Source organism: Acinonyx jubatus, chromosome E2 (genome assembly GCF_027475565.1).
Source record: "Acinonyx jubatus isolate Ajub_Pintada_27869175 chromosome E2, VMU_Ajub_asm_v1.0, whole genome shotgun sequence".
NCBI classification, from domain to species: domain Eukaryota; kingdom Metazoa; phylum Chordata; class Mammalia; order Carnivora; family Felidae; genus Acinonyx; species Acinonyx jubatus.
In genome coordinates, this window is record NC_069396.1 from 19,523,934 (window position 1) to 19,545,656 (window position 21,723).

The following is a 21,723-nucleotide window of genomic DNA, read 5'->3' on the forward strand; positions in this document are numbered from 1 at the left end:
GGAAGTGGGAGAAGGGAAGTGCTCCTCTCCAGGGGCCCGACGTGTTTGCTTTGAGCACTGACAGCAGGCAGCCAGCAGGTGGCAGTGTGGGCTTGGACTGGATGCAGGACGGCTAGGACCTGGCCTTTCCTCAGGATCGACCCGCTTTCAGGGCGTTCAGGGGTCTAGGACTATGCTGGTGGAGGCCGCTTGAGTCTGAGTGGGAGGGCAGGATGACAGTGGAAGGGAACCAGCCTCTGTCAGCCAAGGGACCAACCACCAAAGCTGAGAGCACGGGAAAGAATCTTCAAGGAAAAGGAAACAACTCACTTCAGTCCAATTACAAATTCTCCCACCCCCCCTTTCTCGGAGTTGAAGAAGCCATCAGGGTGCTGAGAGTCAACCGCTGTGAAAGGAAGATGTGCAGTCCCTGGTGTTCCCGGAGTCAAGTCCAAAACTTATGGCCTGTCTTGGTGATGTTTACGCTGGACAAGTCTCTGAGAGAGGATGTCGGGTTTCAGTGAGGTTAAGAAAAAAAAAGGAACTCGTGTAAGGCACCGACTTGCCAAATATCCATGTCAATAGGAAAGTGACACTTCCAGGGCTGCCCATCTTGGGGGAAATAAGATATTTCAGTTTGCTGCTGTTTGTTTTGTCAGATGGTGCGAGCCCACCCGCTGCCCTGCACCACCCCCCCCTGCAGTCCATGCACTCTGTGAGAATGTTATTTCTTGCAACATTTTTATTGATACGATATATTTATTTTGAACACAGAAAAGATACATTGTTGCTTATGTAGCGCCTAATCCAGGAACAAGAAAAGCTGTTTAGCTCCACCCCTCAAACACTGATGAGTACTTAGGGATTTTAATCTTTTTTTCCCCCCAGTACTCTCTAGGGTTGCAGAAGCAGGATGCATTTCTTAAAAGTCTCATCCCTGGAGTGCATTTAAAGGCTATACAGTACAACAGACAGATATTTTTTGCCTAGAAAACAGTACACCACAGAGGCGGACAGAACTGCTTGTAAACAAGGTCCCTTTCCTGGTGGGAGTCGGGCGTGCCAGAATGCCACAGAACCTCTGGACGGATTTCTTTCAGTTCTGCACCAGAAGAAATCCTATTTCTACAGAAAATAAAATTCACGATTGCCATCCTGGATACCCTCCTTCTCAAGAAAGGGATTACTGAAATATCTTAGCCCTTCAATAGAGGAATTGGAATGTGGGTAGGGGATGGATGGGGGTGGGGGGCAGGGTGGGCTCCAGGCTCCACTTCCTGCCGTCGGCAATGCTGGCGGGACATTCCGTGAAGATGTTCGGCTGCCCCTCTCTGGCAGGCTGGGTCTTCAGAAATCAGCTCTGTTACTTGCGTGGTCTCGGATGGGATTTGCTGGGATTTGTGGGCCACTCTATGAGCAGTCATGCCCATATATCTCCTTCTGTGGAGCCCCTGGCAGTGAGGCCCAGATGCGGCCTCTCGTGGTGGCATGCTAGTATTTAGGGGGCCCCGCTTCCCCTTTCTTGTACGTCTGCACACACCCTGGAGGGCAGGACCAGAACACATCGGCTCATAATTCTCAACCAGGAGCGGCCACCCAGGAGGACAGCCCACACTTGGGTCATAATGGTCAGCTGGGCATGCACACTTCGCAAGGGGCCACTTCTTTGCCTCAGAGCTGTGCCTAGGCCGCCTTCCTCTTCGAAGACCCTCAGCCCTGGGCAGTGTTTGGACTGACATGGGGACAGCTCTGACCCACCACCACCATCGTCACACGCCCACCAAGGACCCTGCTTATCACCTGCCGCTTGGGGTGGGGGCCTCCTAAATAACTCCGCCAGCACAACCAGGCTGCGGGCGCTGGGTTAGGGAGGGGGCAAGGTGGGTGGTGAGGACCTCCAGGTTGTGCCTGAGCCCCCAGACCCGTGTCCCTTGCCCCATAAGTGGCAGGGTGGTGATGTTGTGGCTGCCCTGGAATTGAGGGAGAGGTACAGTGTATAGCTGAACCTCACTGAAGCCTGTCCCACCAGCCAGGAGGGCACGCTGCCCCGGGGTGGAGGGGGCAAGCAGCTGACCTGGGATGGTCGAGCAGTTTCTGGAGGCAGAATCAGAATTTGGGCACAGCCTGCCAGGTGAGGGCAGAGGCAAACAGACCAGGGAGAGGGAAGAGCAAGCTCTTGTCCCTTCTCCACCTGTCTTCTCCCAGCATTGTCTGCAGAGGCATGGCCAACAGGCTGGGAAGGAGACGGGAGGTCAAGAAAGCTTCATTTTTAATGAAACCTTAGCAGATGGTTTTGTGTGGATATGGGGGGGGGGGCTGTGTGTATGCACATGTCTGTACATGTGTGGTGCATATCTGGATGTGTGTGTGCGCACATGGGTGTGTCAGTGTGTATGTGTGTGTACGATTGTGTATATGTGTGTGCATGTGGGAGTGCTGTGTGTGCATATCAGTGTATGTGTGTGTGTGCATGCCCTTGTGTGTGTGTGTGTGTGTGTGTGTGTGTGTGTGTGTGTGTGTGCACGCCCTTTGTGGCTCAGCCCGAGGGACCGGGAGGACCTAGCTAGCTGGGTCACTCACAGAATCCTTTCTGGGCCAGAGACCAGGGCCCAGGTTGTGATGGGTGAGACCTGGGGGCTCCTTGGCCCTGGTTCTGGTCCTGGCAGCGGCAGCAGACCTGATGGGGGGTTGACCCCACACACAGCCTCATAAGGGGGCAGGGTATCCATGGAGACGGTGCGGAGGCCACCCTGGCCCAGGATCCTCTGTGCCTGCTGGTGACGGCCACCGCCCACATCGATGATGCCATCCAGCACGGGGTAGGAGTCGGTCAGCGAGTAGGGTGGTGGTGCATCCGTGGGGATGTACAGCTGGGTGGCACCTGGCCCCATACACTCCTCATAACTACAAGAGAAGAGGTTCCCTCAGGGCCCTGCGGAACCTGGCCTTAGGGGCAGGTGCAGATGTCTTTCCCCAAGGGCCGGGAGCCCATCAGCAGGGACAGCTGCCCTGGTGTGGACCAAGCCAGGCCTCTGCCATGCCGGCTGTAATGAAACCCTCAACTCCCCCAGGAAAGGCACCCCAGAACCACTGAGGCCGGATTCTGGTCCTGAACTTGTATGGATATGGGGGGGGCCTGTCACCGAACCCTGGGTCTCAGACGGCTCAGAACAACCATGGCCCCTGCTGATGGAGCATCTTCCAGTGTGAGCAGTGCTAGTGGGAGCAACCTCGGGCTACCTGACCCTCTTGGGTCTCAAGTCACCCCAAAGTGGCCCTTCCAGACCCGAAGCTGCAGGGCCACAAAAGCATCCACTGCCCCCCAGGGGGTAAAGGGTGATGGGGGTATATGGCTGTTTCTGGGGCCTGAGGGGTCTCCTGGTAGGGAGGTGATGGAGGCCCTGACCTCTCTTCTTTTTTCAAATACTAACCTGTGGGTGATCTGCCCGAGGGGGGCAGGGAGAATCCAAAGCCCCCCCGCCCCCCTCCAGAGAAGAATCCCCCAATGGGACAGTCCCACCTCATGGCCACAGGTGCAGTTTAGACATAATGACCCCTGACCCAGTGGGTGTGATTTGGGCTTTGGGTGCATAGTAAGGAGCTGGGGCCTGGACCCTCTACTCTCGACCCCAGTCTGAAGGAGCTGAACTTTTCTCTTTCTTCTCTAGTGTCTTGTGGTGACATCTGTTGAGTCTATCTGCCCCACTGGGACCTGCTTGGTCAGGAGATGGCCACACCCACTGAGAAGATATTTTCTGCATTTACACCATTTGGGGGAAGTGTGCTATTTCCCTTGGTGGCTGGGATTCACACCCAATGGCCCTCCCTCTCATGGCCTCCTCCTTCAAGTGGCCTGCTTACCCTGGGGGAGAATCTGGGTACAGGTCTCGAAGCACTGTGACATCCACGTCCCCATCAGAGCTGAGATCTAAGGGCGGGGACCAGTCTTCGACAGGGCTGCAGCTGTAGCGAATCCTGTGGCTCGAGCGGCTGTAGGTCCCATCAGACACTGCAGAGGACAGACAGTCAGCCTGGGCTTTAGGCCGGGCCAGGGAGGTCCTTATGTGTCTACCTGAGGCCACTGAGACTCTGTTTTCTCCAGCTCACTGCCTGGTCCCTCACCAACCACAGCTGCCTACCATCCTCTCAGAGATAGCCCCAGAATGTGAGCACTGATGCTGCACTGGGCTTGGGGTCTCAGAGAGAAAGTGGGGCTCCCAGGGTGGTAAGCAGCCTGGCCTGGGGACAGCTCCGTACTGAGCAGTGTGTCATGAGATTTGATAGATGCAGTACCAGTCCTGTGGCAGAGATGGGCCGACCCAGCCTGGAGGTTGGGGAGGGCTTCCTGGAGGAGGGGCTCCTAAAGCTGAGTCTTATCTAGGAATTAGACAAGAGAAGGGGGACAAGCAAGGCAGAGGGAACAGACCAGCTTGAGCCAAGGAAGGAGATTAGAAAGAAGAGTGTGGTGTGAAACAGAAGCTTTGAACTATGGAGAAAGGCTGGGCATGAAACTAGAGAGTTAGGGAGTGAGGGCTACAGAGGTCTCTGGGGTCAGGCCTCCCTACTCCCTGCACACATCATTCACTGCAATTATCCAAGAGAAAAGGTGCTTCTGTGATTTCTAATGACTCCATATACTGCATTCTCTTCTGTGCGTGCGTGCGTGTGTGTGTACACATCACATATATCAGCACATCAAAGGCTCTGAGAAGTCCTGCAGCTGAGAAACACATTTGACTGTGCTTATGCAACATCTGACGACAGAATCTTCTTTTCTTAGATCTAGTAACACTGCTTAGGAAGTGCTGATAGAGCACAATCTTCTCATTCTACCAGTGTGGTTCAGAGAGGCTCAGTGACTTGCCAGAGGCCACAAAGCAAATTATTGGTAGGGCCAGAGGGCAGCTGGATATGCTGTCTCCTCACTCTCAGCTCTCCATCGCCCCGTTTCTGACAGTTCTAGCAGGGGCTATGGGACAGTGGGAGCTGCAAAGACGACTGAGGCATGAAGTCCCCTGCCCACAGTGGGCTCTCAGATGGCTCCTCCCCTCAGAGAGCAGGACTCAACACCAGGGGCGGGGCTTATCTGTCCGGGGTGGGGCTCATGACCTTTCTTTTGGATCAGCAGCACTATCCGTCCCCATTCTACAGGCAGACTAAAAAGCTGAGGCTCAGGGTCATGGAGCTGGAATTCCCGCGCAGTCTGTATAACCATAAAGACTGCTCTTTCTTCCCTAATTTCTTTTTCCCACTCGTGATACCATGTTGAGTAGAAAAATCTGGACGTGAAACTCTATCTGCAGATGTAATCCCAAGGTTATCTACTGACATTGAGAAAGCTCTCAGAAGAGAATATTCCAAACACATTAACAGTGGCTCTGTCTTGATGACAAGATTGTGACCCTTATTTTCTTTAGATTTTATGTATTTTAAAATTTTCCATGGTGAACACATATTACTTTTGTACTAGGGAAAAGGTACCCAATAACACATGCTATAAAAAGGAGCTGAAATGAGATTTGTTTCCCTTTAGGGCAGCAGCTGAAGGGTGAGAATTTCTGGAAGAATTTGAGGAAGAAACTCGGGAAAGAAGGAAGCATGAAACAAGGTGAAGACTGAAGTGGAGCCTAGGCCTTGGGGCTCCGGTGCCGGGGAGGACCCCCTCCACCATGCAGGGGGTTGTGGCTGTCCAAACCTAGGAAGGCAGAGGCCGGTCCCTGGAACCAAGTGGGAGTGGCCCTGGTAGGTAGGCCTAAGAGCTGATAAGGCCAAGCCACACTGCCGTTCGTTCGCCTCTCTCCTTGGCTGCTTTTCTTGGGCATCCTGGGGGCTCAGCAACTTAGGGAGACTGGGACTGCTCTGAGGCGCTCACCTAGCTCAGACCCCAAATCCCAAAATGACCCAGCTCACTCCCAACAGAGCTCCTGAGGAACAGTTGGAAAGACTCCCCTGACCCCTCATTTGAACTCCCCAAATTACTTTCTTAGTAATTTCTCCTTCCCCATCTTCCATGTCAGCACAGATTCAGATGGTCCAGGCCTCCAGAAGCCCCCCTAACCCCCTCATGGAAAGTGACACCCCTTATCCCTTTCTTTACCAAAAGTAAGAAACACCTTGGTTCATGATTTAGCCCAAACCCCAGTGCACATCCCTTGACAAGCCTGGGAGTGGGGAGCAGGAATTTACATCCATGGGCACCTCCTGTGTGCTATCCTCATGACCACACTCACCCTCACAACCGTGGGGGCACGGTGGCCATCTCCTGCTCTCAGACGTAGAAACTGAGAGGTGGGGCCACTTTCTCCAAACCCCAGCAAGTAAGAGGAGAGCAGATCTGTCTCCTAAAATGCAAGATCTTTCCATCTTATGGAAATAGGGTTTCATTCATTCATTCATTCATTCATTCATTCATTCATTCATTCTCAGTCATTTATTGGCTCCTCTTTCTGTGCCTGGCCAGACTGCAGGAGGGTCCTGTGGATAGGCAGAGGAGGGCCAGCTTGGTCCTGAGGGCAGTGGGGAGCCACTGAGAGGTGTCGAGCGGAGGATGGAAGTGTCCACAGTTCAGGATCCCTGTGTACCCACCCATCATATAGATGACTCACCTGTGGTGCACAGTGAGTGGTTGAACAACTGCCCCGAGGTTGTACAGTGGGATGTGGAAGTTGGAGGCCATTTTGGAATCTGGGGTCTGAGGGGCCCATAAGCCCTCAAGGAGAGATACCTGGGGGGGGCCTGGCCGAGGCTGATGGGTGGTGCTAGAAGCTGGCAGGTGGCTGAGATGGAGGGGGGAGGGCCCTCTCTAGAGGGCCCAGGGCCAAGGGTTGGGCTCTCTCCTCAGAGAATGGGAATCTACAAAAAAGTCTGAGAAGGAGCAGGCAGCGGGCAGGAGTGAGACCAGGAGAGCCTCGATCACTAGCACCAGGGGGAGGGGGTGTCTGTAGGACAGAGGGGCCCCCAGTGCCAACAGGTGGATGCTTGTGGGTGCTCTGCTATTTTGTTCTCCCCACAGCTGCGCACCACAGCAGGCTTCCTTCTCCTCCTTGGCATTTTTCCAAGGCTCCTGGCTGCCTCTGTGTTCCCTCTAGAAGGCCGGAGGAAGCTGTGGGGGACATCAGTGCCTCTGGGCTCCCCACTGGGGCCCCAGGGAGGTGCCAAGGCAAGAGATGAAAAGAGAAGTGGGGCAGGGAGGTGGGAGCCCCCAAAATGGGTACCCATCGTGACAGGGACGCTGGGCTGCTGTCTGTCAGCACACGGCAGCAGAGGCCTGTCCCCAGACTTGGCCTGGCTCTGACCTGCCGTCAACCCACCTACTCCAGAGATCAGGGCCAGGGCCTTGCTTGTGTGGCACTGGCCCTGTGACCCCCAGGGCCATTTGCCTCCTCGAGGCCAAGGTTGACCTCTCAAACTTCAGCTTGGGATCTACCATGGGCCCCTCTCCTATGCTCTAAGTACCAGGCCCAGGCCTGGTGCTTTCAGGCTGTTCAACAAGCTGCTTTGGTTGCCCAGTCTTTAAAATGGGCTAACACAGCTCTTGCCGTGAGGAGGAAATGAGGTCGTTCTTACCCTTGCCTGTGGAGCATGTTCTCTGGGCCAGATCCTGTGTGGGGCTATGGGCCCAGCTGGGTGAGAGCTACTCACAGGCCCTGCCCTCCCTGATGTAACACAGCCCTGCTTTCCCTGTCATCCCATGACAGGAGCATTGGGAGAAGTGTGGGTAAGTCAAGGAAGTGCAGGGAAGGGTGATTCAACCCTGCCTGGAAGGGATGAGGGGGCCAGAGCAGCTCCCAAAAGGAAATGACATTTGAATTGTGTCTGGAAGGACAAGCAGGCTTTTGTCAGTGGGAGAAGTACAGGGAATGGCATTCTTGGCCTAGGAAGGGCATGTGCAAAGGAGTGGAGTTGGGAAGGAGCACAAAAGAAGTGCTTGGGGACAAGCCGGAGGAAGGGACGGCAAGAGTGGGGCCATGGGAGGCTGGTAGGGTGGCCATCCTGGGCCTGACCAGCAGCATAGTGGGAGGCTGAGAGTGGGACCTGGGCTCCTTGCCAGGGGTGGGCATTCTCTGGGCAGGAGTCCTGCCCTCCCTGAGGGTCAGGCTGGTCTGGGCAATGCTCCTGGCTTGGCTTCTTGGGGAGTCCTTGGCTTCTGGGGACTCTAGAGGACACTGGGCTGGCTGAGCTTTCGACATCTGCTTTATTAATGCTGACTTTTCTGTTTAGTCTCCATTGTTGGGCAGTGAGGGTGAACCATTGACCTGCCGCATCTTTCTTCCATTGCGCCATCCCTGCCACGGTGATGTCTCTCCGTGTCTTGTCCGGAGGCCCAGCTTCCTGCTCTTTGACTTCTCCTGACGGCATTGCCGCAGGAGCAACATCTAGGTCTGAAGGGCCCCTAGGTCTTGAGTGTGTCTGCCAGACAGTGCCCTGAGCTCATGCAGGGCCCCTGCTGGCATTGCCCCCACACCAGCCATCTCCCTCAGGAGCGTGAGCACCGGCCCCTCCAAGGCAGTGCTGTGCAGTGATTATCCTGCAGGAATCCAGATCAGGCCACCTGGGCTCAAATCTGGGGTCCACCTGGCTGTGTGACCCTAGGTAGGTTACTTAGCCACCCTGCTTTGGTCTGAATGTTTCTTTCCACCCCCTCACCCATTTGTATATTGAAATCTGAACCTCCAAGGTGCTACTAATTGGGGGTGGGGCCTTTGGGAGGTGATTACATCATGAGGGTGGACCCCTTATAGTTGGGATCAGTGTCCTGAGACCACAGAGAGCTAGCTTGTCCCTTCTACCATGTGAGGACACAGGGAGAAGGCTCCCCTATGAGTCAGAGGCAGACCCTCACAAGATACCAAATCTGCAGGTGCTTTGATCTTGGGAGTCCCCAGCCTCCAGAGCTGAGGAATAAATTTCTCTTGTGTACAAGCCTTTCAGTTTATGGTATTTTTGTTACAATAGCCTGAATACCCCAACCTCAACTTCCTTATCTGTGAGTTGGGAAGGCAATAAATAGCAGCTGCCTCCAGGACTGCTGTGAGGATTAAATGAGATTCTGCGTGAGAAGGGCCAGACCTGCAGTGAGCGCCCACCTCCCTGTTCCTACCTGCTTTAGCACACCAGCTGTGGGTATCCTTAATCCCTAAAAGGTGTCACCTTCCTCAATCAGTTAACTGTGTGGAAAGGGACAGGAAGTGGCCCAAAGCTTGCGGCTAATCAGGGCGTGTTGGGAGGGGGCTGTGGATTTCAGGCCTCCCAAGGTCCAGACTGATGAGATCCCATCTAACCTGTTTTTAAATTTTTCCTTTCTTTCTTTCTCTCAAGCTCTGTCTGCCCTGTAGGAGGGAAGGCTCTTGGGCCCTGCTACGGCTCTGGAGCCTCCAGACTGCCTACTGTATAGTGTGATGGTGGCCTCTGGGGATATACCACCCCCAAAGTCCGGCAGAGGTCCCATCAGGCCTCAGGGCAGGCTTTTTCCTGCCATTGACAATGGTCTGAGAATTGAATGGATTGAGTTCCTTCCTGCGGCTTTTAGATAACTGGCCCCTTCCAAGTGTAAGGCAGAGTCAGGTGGCTGTAATCTGTAAAAAGTTCAGGCCTTCTGGCCAGATGGACACTTCTGGAACGGGTCAGCCAAAGAATTGCAACCAAATCTGTGTAAGGGTAATTCCCCTAATGGAGAAACTCTCAGACCAGTTCTGTTTGCATTTTGCCAGTTCTCTGGGGATAGATTCATTCACTCGTAATTCATGCCATCATTCATCCATCCACTTATTCATGTACCCATCCAACCCCCCCACTATCCATCCCTCTACCTTCCTATCTACCCATCTTCCGTCCATCCACACCTATCGCCTCTATCCATGCACTCGCGCATCCCACCCAGTCCACACCTCTGTCCACCCCCCATCCAACCATCCATCCATCTCTTCATTCATCCACCTTTCACCCTCCCATTTAGCCATCCATCCCCCATCCCACCCACGCATCTGTCTTTCCATCCAGCTTCTGGTCCATCCACTCACTCATCCCACCCAGTGCCCCCACCTATCCATGTCCTTACCCCCTACTGATCTTTCCTGTCATCCTGCTCCCCCATCCCTCTCTCCATCTGTCTCTCCATCCAGGCACCAGCTGGACCAGCTGACAGTAAAGCCTGGACCAATAGTGGCCAAGGCTGGGGAGTAGCACCACATCCTCTCTTTGACCTTCAGCCTCACCCTTGGCAGACTACTGGACTTCTCAGGCCCCCAAGAACATTCTGGTGAGTGCCTCTGGTCTCTTCCTGGCCACCTCCTGGATGCCCTGCCGACCACCTCCTGGATGCCCTGCCAACCACCCTGCCCGCCCCCACCATGACAGGGCTGCCCCCTCCCCCACGGGTTGTCACAGCTGGATGGGAGGCTGGGCCCGGGGTGGACGGCAGCTCACCATAGCCTTGCTCATACTCTCGATGGCGGCGGCGGCGGTGGTGATGGTGGTGGTGATGGTGGCGGCGGTGGCGGTGGCGGTGACGCTGGAGCCGGGCCTGCCGGTCCCTGCGGATGCTGCCAACGATGATGGTAATGCAGGAGAGGATGATGACCACACCTATGACTGCACTTGCCACCAGCACAGGAGACACGAGCAGGTGGCTGTGCTCCGAACTTTCTGAGAACGTGGGGTAGAAATAGCTGGTACGGTTGTAGCGAGCTACTGGGAACAAAGAGAGAGGACACTGGACTAAGGCACAGAACCTGCCACAATTTCTCCTCCATACATGCTGCCCTGTGAGTTATTTGTCCCTAAATAAATGGAGGACTGTCTGGGGTCCGCCCCATGGACTGTGTCCTAGCTGTTCTCGTGCCAGGGAGGAAGGGAGCAGCGCTGTGTCCTGTGGCCTGCGGGAGCCTCTGCCAATGGCGGCTGACCTCCCCTCCTCTCCTCTCCAGCCTCTGTCCTGAGAGCGCAGCTAACTCACAGATAGCAAAAGAGAAGCTCAGAGAGGGCAATGAACTTGCCCAAGCCACACAGCAAATGAGTGGCAGAGTTGAGGCTGGAACCCAAGACTCAGTACTAGACAGGGACTCCACTCCACCAAGACATGAAGTTGGAAGGTCAGCATAACCTTACCAAGGTCTTGGCAAGGGGTGGGGAATGCACAGAAGGTCAAAGTATAAGGACCAACTCTGTTGGCCTCTAACGCTGGCCTCCTGCTCCGGGGTGAAACCTTACCCGGGGCACTCTAGGGAGATCAAGTGGTAACTGACCCAGATGTGTCAGGGGGTCAGATCAGATCAGATCAGAGGAGGCCTCCCAGAGTGGCTATACTAATATTAGAAAAAAATAGACTTTAATCTAAAACAAAAAATGCCATTAGAGATGAGAGGGACATTTTATGACAAAGGGTCAACCCATCAGAAAGCTATAGCAATTATAAACATATATGCACCTACGAACACAGTCCTAAGATACATGGAACAAAGGCTGAAGGGAGAAACCCACGATGCAACAGTAAGAGTTGGAGACTTCAGTACCCCACTTTCAACAAGGTACAGAATTTGGTTTTGTGTCTGCTCTTGACTGGTTGTGATGGCTTAAGGTTTTGATGAAGTTCCAGCTTCTTATTTTTATTCCCTTGGCTGTCAGCTAGCTACCCTAAGCTAAAGTTTTCCATTTTTCTTCAAGACCCAGAGATGAAAGGTGGCAAAATGAGGCTCCCCGCCTTGTCCGTGTCTCAGGCAAAAGAGATCTGCTTCAGTCGTCCAGTGTGACCTCAGTTTAGGAGGAATCAGTCTTTGGCTGTGGACATGGAACAAGCCCACCACTCTTCCCTCAAGCTGGGCCAGTGGCAGAAGCTACTGACGGTGGCTCTGTTTCCTGTTTGGTCCAGGAGGCAGCCTCAGCATCTTTTTCAACACAGCACTCCACACAGTGATTATACCTGGGCATGAAATGGAGCTTTTGGCCCCACTCATCTAGTGTGACCTCAGTGCCCCATGCTACCACTCCTGAGCTGGGGGCTAGGGCTTTGGCTTGGACTAGAGCTAAGCCAGTGGCCACCTGCTACCATATTCTCTCCATTAAAGTACAGGCCAGCCAGCTGTCCAACCAATGTCACCCTCTTCCTCCTCACCATGTGGCCTCTCACATCCGAAGCCAAGAGCAGGACTTAGGAGTGTCCACAGTATCAGCTCTCCTTGGAGAAGGTAGAAGTGTATGGGGTCCACACACTGTCCTGTTCAGTGTGTCCTGTGCAGTGTGTGCATGACTTGGGACACACTGGTCACCCATGACTCAAGGCAGACATGGCACCAGAGAGCTGGCCCATCAAGGCTGCAGGTGCCCAGCGTGAACCCCTAGTGTTGGATGTGTGCACACGTGCCTGTCCTCCTTAGCATGCAGCAAGGTGCTGGCCCCTCAGGGTCACCTTGAGGATGCTCCTCCCTCCACGGCCTTGGCATCAGATGAGAGCCTCAACCCCCCCCCCCCCCCCGGCAGTGCCTGTCTCATTACCAGTTGGGCACAGAGATGGCATCACCCGTGCCTGCAGATGGAGCCAGTTGGCACAGGTGCCTGCCTGCATGGCCAGTTGAGAAATTAATCTTCCAGTCACCGCGACCAGCAGAGGTAGGTGCTGCTTTAAATTATGAGGGAAAGTCTCCCAATTTCTAAACACAGCGTCCATTTTATCAACGAGATATATATGACCTCTCTGACAGCCCCTGTGCCCCACCCCTCTGCCTCTCTGCCCACCGCACACCAGCTGCACAAGGACAGAGGATAAAGCAAGCTTTGCCTCTATCTTGAACTTTCTTCCCAAGCTCCTTCTACAAGTGCCCATGATCAAAAGGAAATTGTACCTCAAAATACCATCTCTTCCCTGAGAGGCTGCCTCCCCCCACCCCGCTCAACATACCAGCAGGAGTAGGTACTGTCTCTGGAACATTTACTGTGTGTCTCCCACCATGCTCGGTAGGTGTCACACACTAGATTACCTCAATTCTCATGATGGACTGTGATGGGATCCCCAATTTAATAGGTGCAGAAACTGAGCCCCAGGCAAGTTAAGTAACTTGCCCAAAGTCACATAGCCCACAGAGGGACATGGGGCAGTGGGCAGCCTAAGCCCCATGCTCTTAGCCAAGGTGCTATTCTGTGATTATCAGGTACTAGGCTCTGAGAGCTCGTTTCTTTTCTTTTCTTTTCTTCTTCTTCTTCTTCTTCTTCTTTTTTTTTTTTTTTTTGATCTTGATAAATGAAAATGTTCCTATCTCTAAAATGATGCTTTGCTGCTTCTGGATCACTTTATTATAGTCAAAGCAGGCTATGACCTATGGCTTATCCAGCGTGAAGGCATATCAACAGCTGAACGTTGCTGATAAGACACTGGGATTCCAGAGAAGGGAGCCAGTAAGTGTTGGGAAGAGACAGATCACAGCAAGCAGGTATTCAGGAAGAGGAGCAAACAATCGAGGGCTGGGGGAGGGGCCCCCTATTCTGTATATCTTCCATCTCTGCATCTGTTCCAGAGGTGTGCTTGGGACTGTGATGAGGGGCCCTGGGGCAATTTCCCCACCAAGGAACAATGTGAATGATATGGTAGCTCTCACTGAGGATCTATCAGGACTGGTCAGGCTCTACACCCTTTATAAGCACCATTATCTCATTTACCATCACAGCAACCTGAGAGGTAGGTGTTGTCTTTCCCCCCAGTTTATAGATGGGGAAGCTGAGGCACAGATCTAGTCAAAGTGGAGCCAGAACTTAGATCCAGCCTGTTCAATGCAATTCCCAAGCCTCCACTCATACTCGCTCTGGTTCCTGGTAGGCTGAGGGCCCCTGGAGGGCAGGACGTGAGTCCTATCTGTCTTGTCACCAGGTTTCTCCAGTGCTTTGGGCAAGGCCAGCACAGAAAGGGAGCCCAGGAACCATTTGAATGGCATGGAGGGAAGTCAGAGTTGGCTTGCTCTGTGTGCTTGAGTGTGTGGGGGTGGACCACGTGAGCTGCTCTCAGTCATTCTCACTCACCCACTGGCCCTTCCTTCTTTCCATCACTCACCCAATTGTCCAGCCCAGACACGGGATCTACAGCTGTTTACAAGCACTGGAAGATTGTTGGAATGGAGGAGGTGCTATCATATAGGGGAGTAAATCAGGGCTTAACTGAGGAGTCTGGGTCTGGGGTGGGCTCCAGATCAATGGTAAGTCAGTCTGACAAATTCCACCATAGAAGAACTGTGGGGCCCCCAAGGAGGGCTCGGTGCATTTGAGGAATCATGAGAGAGGTAGAGGCTGAGGTTAGAGGGGCTGACATTGGCCAGACCATGAGGGATCTTGAATGTCGAATCAAGAGTTATCCTTTATCCGAAGGGCAAAGAAGAGACATGGATGAAGGAGCATGTTCAGAGTGTTTTAGGAGAGCCCTCTGGCTGCAGAAGGGGGGCAGGGTGGGAAGTGGGAGACCAGTGAGGAGGCTGCAGTCAGGGTCCACGTGAGCACAGAGCTGGGGTGGAGGAGGCTGAGGCCCGTGGCCCCATACTGTGCAGAGCTGAGCATGGAGCAGGGCTCAGCTGATCTCACTTGATGGGCATAAGGCCACTGCAGAGAGTTCCTTTGCCTCTCCGAGTTGATGTGCCCAGAGCAGGCCTCAGAGACAGGCCTGATGCTTCCCCCTGTCTGCAGATGGGGTCCCAAAGCCCTCTCTGGGGCTGGGGTGGTGCCTGGGTCCAATGGCCACTGCTGTGCCAGGCAGAAGCCTCTGCCTCCAGACTTCTAGTCCAGGGCTGGGACTGGGAACCACAACTGAGTCAGAAGGTTCTACATGACCCAGGCCTGGATGTGGAGCTGAGTCTAGGGCTTGCTTCTCCTCTGTGCAGATGCCTTTGTTCCCCTCATTTATAGAGGAGGACACTGGGTCTTGGTAAGCTGAAGATTTGCCCTAGTTTTATGGAAGATCTGGGATTTGAACCCAGGCGTGTCTAATAATTCATCAAACAGTGGCACAGAGCAGGGGAAGAGAGCAGGACGTGGTAGGGGTAGAGGTGGAAGAACTGGATTCTGTTCCTGGTTCTATCACTCGCTTGCTGTGTGACCTTTGGCATGCCTCTGCCCTCTCTGGACTTGCTTGCCAGCTGTCCAAAGAGACACTTATTCTCAAACGGTCCTCCCTCCAGGGCGGGTGAATGGGTCTGAGAGGGGTGGAGAGGGTGGTGGCAGCCAGGTGAGCACAGAGGGTATGAGGAGGGGCAGGAAGATCCAGTCCTGTGTCAGGGGAATGGGGTCAGGGCTGGCTTCAGTCTGGGGAACATGCGGGGTAGGGAAAATGAGGCTGATGATCATTATCAAGTCCTTGCTGAGTATAGTGTACAGGCAGCTCTACAGTCCCTCTGTCTGGGGACTGTACAGGGAGGCGGTCTTTGCAGACTGAAGCCACCTAAGGAGCAGTGACAAAGAAAGGGCACTGAGACACTGGAGGTGCTAAGCTAACATCTTTGGACCTAGAGTCCTGCCCGCCCCCTCTGAGAGGCTGGCTAGAAGAGAAAGGGGGGCCACAGACTCAAATCTGACTGATGACTCCTGTCACAGAAAAGTCTGAAGACATTTGTCACAGGCCCACTTCCCTGGCAAGTCTGGCCTTGGCAGTGTACTTCTTCCTATACTGCTAACACCACCAGGGTGAGGCCGTGCGGTCACTGCACAGAATATGGAGAAGAGGATTCAGGCACTATCTTCTCTCTGCTCGCCTTTGGCTGGTCCCAGCCTCCCAGCAGGGATGTGGAGAGGGGCTGGGGCAGGAGACACGGCAAGGGAGGCCCACTTGCTTAGGCATTTCTGGGTCTCCTTCTCTGCTTTTTAGGGTGGCCTCTCAGCCCACTTCCTGATCCCTATCCTCTGGTTGCCAGGCAACTGTGATGGAGAGATGTCAGAGTGCCAGGGACCGGTCAGGGACATCCATGCAGGGGTGCTGGGTCTTGGGGGACAAACCAGCAGGACAACATCAGAGGAGAGAGGAAGGTGCACAGAGGGGTGAGGTGCCAACAGAGCTCAGGAAAGGAGGAGGTGCTCCTGGGGCGAGGCTGTAGGATGTCATCTTGATGGCAGCTGAATGTTGGGATTATGGGGGTGAGGAAAAGGCTACTTGGTGTACAGGATTCTTCTTATAATGAGGATACGTCTCTATAAGAAGTCAGCTAATGTCATGTCAGGGTCCTGAAACCTTTTATTTGGCCATTTGTGGCATTACAAGTGGGGCAGATTATAGTAGATAGAAAGATTGGAATATAAAGTCATCTACCATCAATCCTCTATAAATTCACTCAGCCAACCAATCATCCATCCTCCTATGTATTTACCTTACCTAGGCATCCACTCACCATTCACTTGATCATTCATCCATCCATATATCCATCCATCCATCCATCCATCCATCCATCCATCCATCCATCCACTCACCAATACTAAGTGCATAGTCCATGCCTGGACATGTTCTAGACAGTGGAGACATGATATGAGTCAGATGAAAATGAACCTCTCAAACTGTGGAAGGCAAGAGGTCCCACACAGGTGCCCTGGTGCTGAGGGGGAAAGGCTGGTACAGGATGGAGCTCACTGCTCTCCCTCCACACGGAAGAGCCCTGCTTCCATCTGATTTCCATATCAGGGGTAATAGGAGAGTGCTCCACTGCCTAGAAGATTTTCAACCACTGCATTAAAAAATAACTGGAAAATATAAGTGACTACCCACAGGCCTTTCATGGTTACATAAATATAAGATGAAAGTGATTTATTCCTCTATTAAGAGACCATGTAAGATATTATTAAGATGCCACTTAAACTCACCAAAATTAACTCACATGTACTTCTACATATCTAAATTCTGCAAGTTTACTGTCTTGTCATCATTCACTAAGGTTTTATCTCTGGTTTGATGGATTATTTAATGGCTGGCAAACTCACTGTAACAGCATCACAAACCACTTTTCCCTATTTCTGCAGAGGAAATGGTGAACTGGCCTATGTTACAGAACCAAAGCCATGACAGAATTAGGCTTTCCACTTGAACCCACACCAAACTCTCATTTTCTTGCTAGAATCATCACTGGCCCTGATCTCCTCATTTTCCTTCCTCTTTTGTCCACACCTAGAGTTGGCTCTTAGGCTATTTTCCACAAAGAACACAGGGTTATGTAACACCAGGTGAGTCACTGTCATGCTCGATGAGTAGGAAATCATGGAACTGTGTTGAGAAGCAGATGCTGGGGGGCTGGCTTGGCCCACTCATCAGCTTGCATTACAAGACTCAAAATCATAGCTTGGAAAAACGACCATTTACTACAACATGGACTTTCCAGGAAGTTCAATGAATAATTGATAGATAAAATGTTAAATTTATGAATGCTGCAAATTATCCTCGGCTTTCCCACCATAGCTGGGCCAGGCTAGGGCTGTGTACTTGGGCCACAGTATCATCTTCCTCAAGTTTTGCTTTGGCCTTTTGCTTTTGTGGGTTCTGATCCTGGAAAACGTTACAGGTGATGGGATTTTGTCCCCTGCTCCACAGAGGTTCCCTCACCTCCCAGAATTTACAAGGGCACCTGGGAAACCAGCACGAGGGCAGCAGCATGTGGAAAATAATATCCCAGGGGCGCCTGGGTGGTTGAATCAGTTAAGCATCTGACTCTTGATTTTGGCTCAGGTCATAATCTTGTGGTTTGTGAGATCGAGCCCCACGTCAGGCTCTGCACTCACAGTGCTGAGCCTGCTTGGGATTCTTTCTCTCTCTCTCTCTCTCTCTCTCTCTCAAAAAAAAAAAAAAAAAAAAAAAAAACACCTTTAAATGAAAAAAAAAAATAGTATCCCATATGTAGAGAGGGCTTATTCTAGGAATGCAAGAATGGTTTAAGACCAGGAAATCTATTAATATGTCACTTCAGTAAGTAGGATGAGAAAAACTAATAGACTAGGCAAAGCCAGAGACCTCTTGGCCATGATAAATCCAGTGATCTTAATTGCATGTCAACATCACATTGAACCACAGAGCTTTGGAAGAGTTTCTCAGCAGGTGGTTCATGGAACATGAACTCCTAAGAACATTATGGGATGTTTGCCCCCCAAGATTGCTTTGCAGCCCTGAGCCGTCTTAGGAGCCAAACCAGCCCCAGTATCAGGCCCTTTATTCACCAGTATTCTGTATCCTGATGTGAGTGGCCTATGGTCCTTTGGGAGAAGGGATGACTCCTCAGCCACCTTCCTTGGGGGAAAGCCTAGAGCTCCCCTGCCAGCGCATCTTGTCCTAGGCTCTAGCTAAGTAAGACACATAGTCCTGGGTTCAAATCCTGGCCCTGCTTCTTGCAGGCAGTACCCTCTGAGCAGTTCACCCCTTGGAACCTCTATTACTTCAAGACTCAAGATTTTAAACCTTAAAATCTTAAGAATATCCCCTAGACATAGATCTCAATATGAAAGGCAAAACAGTAAAGCTTCAAGAGGAAAACACTGCAGTATATCTTCATGACCTTGGGTTTCTTAAATAGATACACAGGTACTAACCATAAAAAAAATGGATAAGTTGGGCTATATTAAAGATCTTTGGTAGGAGTTTGAGCTTCATGGGAGGTGGGCAGGGGGCCAAGGAGCTGCCCAGGACTGAGATGGGAACAGGATCAAGGCCATGGCTGGAGCAGGAAGAAAGTTGTGAAAGACTTTCTAAATACATTCATCATTTGCAACCTGCGCAGGACACTGGAGAATGCTTCCCATGGAGGTTCCTGTCTGTATGGATGCCTGGAAGTGGTTAATAGATGCCAAGATGCAAGAGTCCTTCTTCACATCTTTGTGGAACAATCCACTGTTTCACAATGAGCTGTTTCCCTCTAATGGGTTTGTTCTTTGCGTGATACCCAAGAGAATAGCGACACCGTCAATTACAACAGGTCAGTGTCAAACAGTGTTAACAGAGTGTAGTACGTCTTGTGGTGATACAGGAAAACTAACTTGGGAATCTAGGCTTCATGTTCAATGAAGGGACCTAAGACAGCCTTTCTCCAAACAAGTGATAAGTAAAAAGTCCTGCAGGATTGCTTTTCGGTTGGAAAAATGCAAGTCTTAGCAGCTGACCGGAAACGTGCGATATTTACCCAGGGCTGTCTTTTGATGATGCCTCACGTAACCAGTGCCTTCGGTACCTCTGATCACCTATGTTTTAGTATTAGCGTCCCTTTGGTACCTCCCTCCTGCAATGGCTTCTGCAGCAGAAGTGCAGTCCTTGGTGACTCAATCAAGCCTAGAAACAGACCCTCGTTCTGTTTTTATAATATGTTTTTGCGTTCTGTTCTAAGTCAAAGCTGCTGCTGAACAAGGGGAAAATACCGTGTGCACCTTTCCCCTCTCACGCGCCTTTTGTCAGCTGGCCGTCCCTGTGGCCCTCGTAACAAGACAATGGTGTATAGCTGGCCTCTCACTCTTGTGCACTTAAAAACAAATTCTACTGTGAGAGAAATGGGTGGATGTGCTAGGACTGAGCCAAAATTGAGACTGAAATGATGGGTAAACATTCATTGAATCATACGCCAAACTTCAGCCCCTCTTGTGGTTAAGCTATTTAGTTCAGTGTTTTTAGTTAATACTCAATATAATTTATATTTGAAAAGAATTCAAAGAACACTCCACAGGTTTCTGAATATACAAATCCAGTTATAAATTACATAGTGTCTGAGAATTTGAGAGTCATGTTGTTTTAGATAATTGGATTTTACGCTTGGTAGATACGCCAGTGCACTGGTTTCATGCAGGTATAATTGATCACCCTGCCCCATTGTGAGGGGAACACAGGAGAGTGCCACGGTGCCATGACTCCCATTGTTTAGGAAGTGTCAGTGACACGCTGCACGCACAATAGCCACATGTATGGTAAGGACAGTACTTAAACTGTTGGGATCACTGTCAATACTTTAAAATGTTGGAGGTCGCTTTTTATCTCGAAGAAATGAGATTTTTGAAAAAATTTAAACTATTTCATGAGCAATCCTTTAAATTTCATTGAATCAAAAACCTGAACTTTCAAAAATAGACAAAAACTCTTAATAAGGCTGCTATCCATCTTAAAAGGGGCCCACCTTGGCTTTTACATTGATAAAATTTTATTCTCGCTGTTTTTCTTGCAACACCCCTTCCCCATTCCTCACATTTACCCCCATTCCTAGGGGAGACAAGTATCATCCAGGGGATGAAGGGCCCGGGGATGGGCAGAGAATAGCTCTGGAATGACTGTCTCTGGCAAGGCCTAGAGATTACCTACAGACATGGAGTCCAGTTGTGGCACAGGGGCAGAGGGAGCAGCCCCGAGAAGCTGACCGTCAGGGGGCTGATGGGGGACGTGGTGTTTACATGTAGAGAGAAGCGAAGAGAGAGGACTCTGGGAGGTGAAATGTACTCAAGCTCCCAGAGGGATCAGTGTGGCCAGTGCCCTGGGCTTAGATCCAGAAGCCCTGCTTTTGAATCCTATCTCCTCCCCTGGCGGGTCCCTGGGCATGTGACTTGTCTCTCTTGGGGCCTCTTTCTTCTCTCTGGAAAGCAAGCAGGCCTGCACGCTTCTGCAGTGACATCACAGAGGACAACCAGTTTTTCCCAGTCACCCTGGGCACAGTTCCAGGTGCAGGCAGAGCTGAGTTTCAGGTAGCTAATCTAGGGTAGCTCTTGGCAGAGAAATGGCAGTGTCCTTACACATTTCTATTTGCAGGAAAATCCATCTCCTCTCTCCCAGTGCACTTGGCCCTGTGATGCCACAGGTGACGACTCTGACGATCATGCTTCCCTTGACAAGATTTCTAGATACAGAAGCCATTTTTCCCTCCACTAACCTAGGGCTCAGTTTTTAGATTTTTCCTTTTCCAATACTCCCTGGTTGTGGCAGAAGAGTCTGGACAGTGGTCCAAGTGATGGCAATGGTGCCTGGGTCCAGGAGGAAAGATGGAGTCCGATTTGAAGGTAAAACCATTAGGATCTGCAGATTAAACGGAGTGGTGGTGGATGAGAAAGAGAGCACTAAGAATTGACCAAGTTTGGAGCCTGAACACAAGAAAGGACTGAGCTGCCATTTACGGAGATGGGGAGGATGACGGGCAGGTTTGGTGGGGGACTGGGAGTCAAGATTTAAGGTTTTGACATGTTACATCTGAGATGCTCTGGAGAGACACTGAACAGACATCTGAGTGGAGATACATCTGAGTGGGCCAGACCGTCGGATATAGGAGTCTGGAGCTCAGGGAGAGTCTGGAGCCAGAGATGTAAATTTGGGGGCTGTCAGTGTATGGGTGCTGCTCAATGCCATGAGGCTGGATGATATCACCTAGGGAGCTCGCTGCCAAGGGGGGTGGGGGACAGTGAAATGCAAGAACGTTGCCAGCTGTGCCGCTCTCTGAAAGTAAAGGGTTCCCATGAAACCTTTCATAGCCAAAATGGCGTAAAGTGAAGAAGAAATTATCATTAATTTATTTGGAAAAAAAGGTTTTAGTGTCCCCAGACCCCCAAAATAACCTCTTTTAGGCTTTTCTGATAACTTAGGACACATCTTGCTAACGGATGCACAAAATCAAGATAGGGCACAGGTGCTCCCAGACAGAGTTCAAAGCTATGGCGGCTGGATGAGGAGATGCTGGGTGTGGTTCTGGGGAAGGAGCTTGGTGGGCCCACTCTTGCTGTTTGGGATGTGCGCTGCTTCTATCATGGCTTGCTTTTGAAAGAAATGCTGAACAGTTTTCACTTCTCGCC

The 21,723-nt window shown here is 51.7% G+C and overlaps 1 protein-coding gene and 1 long non-coding RNA gene across 3 annotated transcripts in view; one reads left to right on the forward strand and one right to left on the reverse strand.

Annotated features, from left to right (window-relative positions):
- Positions 1-1,202: 1,202 nt before the first annotated feature.
- BEAN1 (brain expressed associated with NEDD4 1) overlaps positions 1,203-21,723 on the reverse strand; it is a 36,467-nt gene continuing 15,946 nt past the window's right edge. The window contains exons 3-5 of one of the 2 annotated variants that reach the window (XM_027075905.2): positions 10,405-10,668; positions 3,841-3,988; positions 1,203-2,883 (exon numbers count right to left, since the gene is read on the reverse strand). In XM_027075905.2, coding sequence (XP_026931706.1) covers positions 2,556-2,883; positions 3,841-3,988; positions 10,405-10,668 — 740 coding nt within the window. In that variant the 3' untranslated portion in view covers positions 1,203-2,555. The remainder of the gene's footprint in view (positions 2,884-3,840; positions 3,989-10,404; positions 10,669-21,723) is intronic. The other variant, XM_027075907.2, reaches the window with a different exon arrangement.
- LOC113604324 (uncharacterized) lies at positions 13,189-20,824 on the forward strand. The gene is made up of 3 exons (XR_003426189.2): positions 13,189-13,400; positions 18,693-18,887; positions 20,693-20,824. It is a non-coding gene; the product is annotated as an uncharacterized LOC113604324 (long non-coding RNA).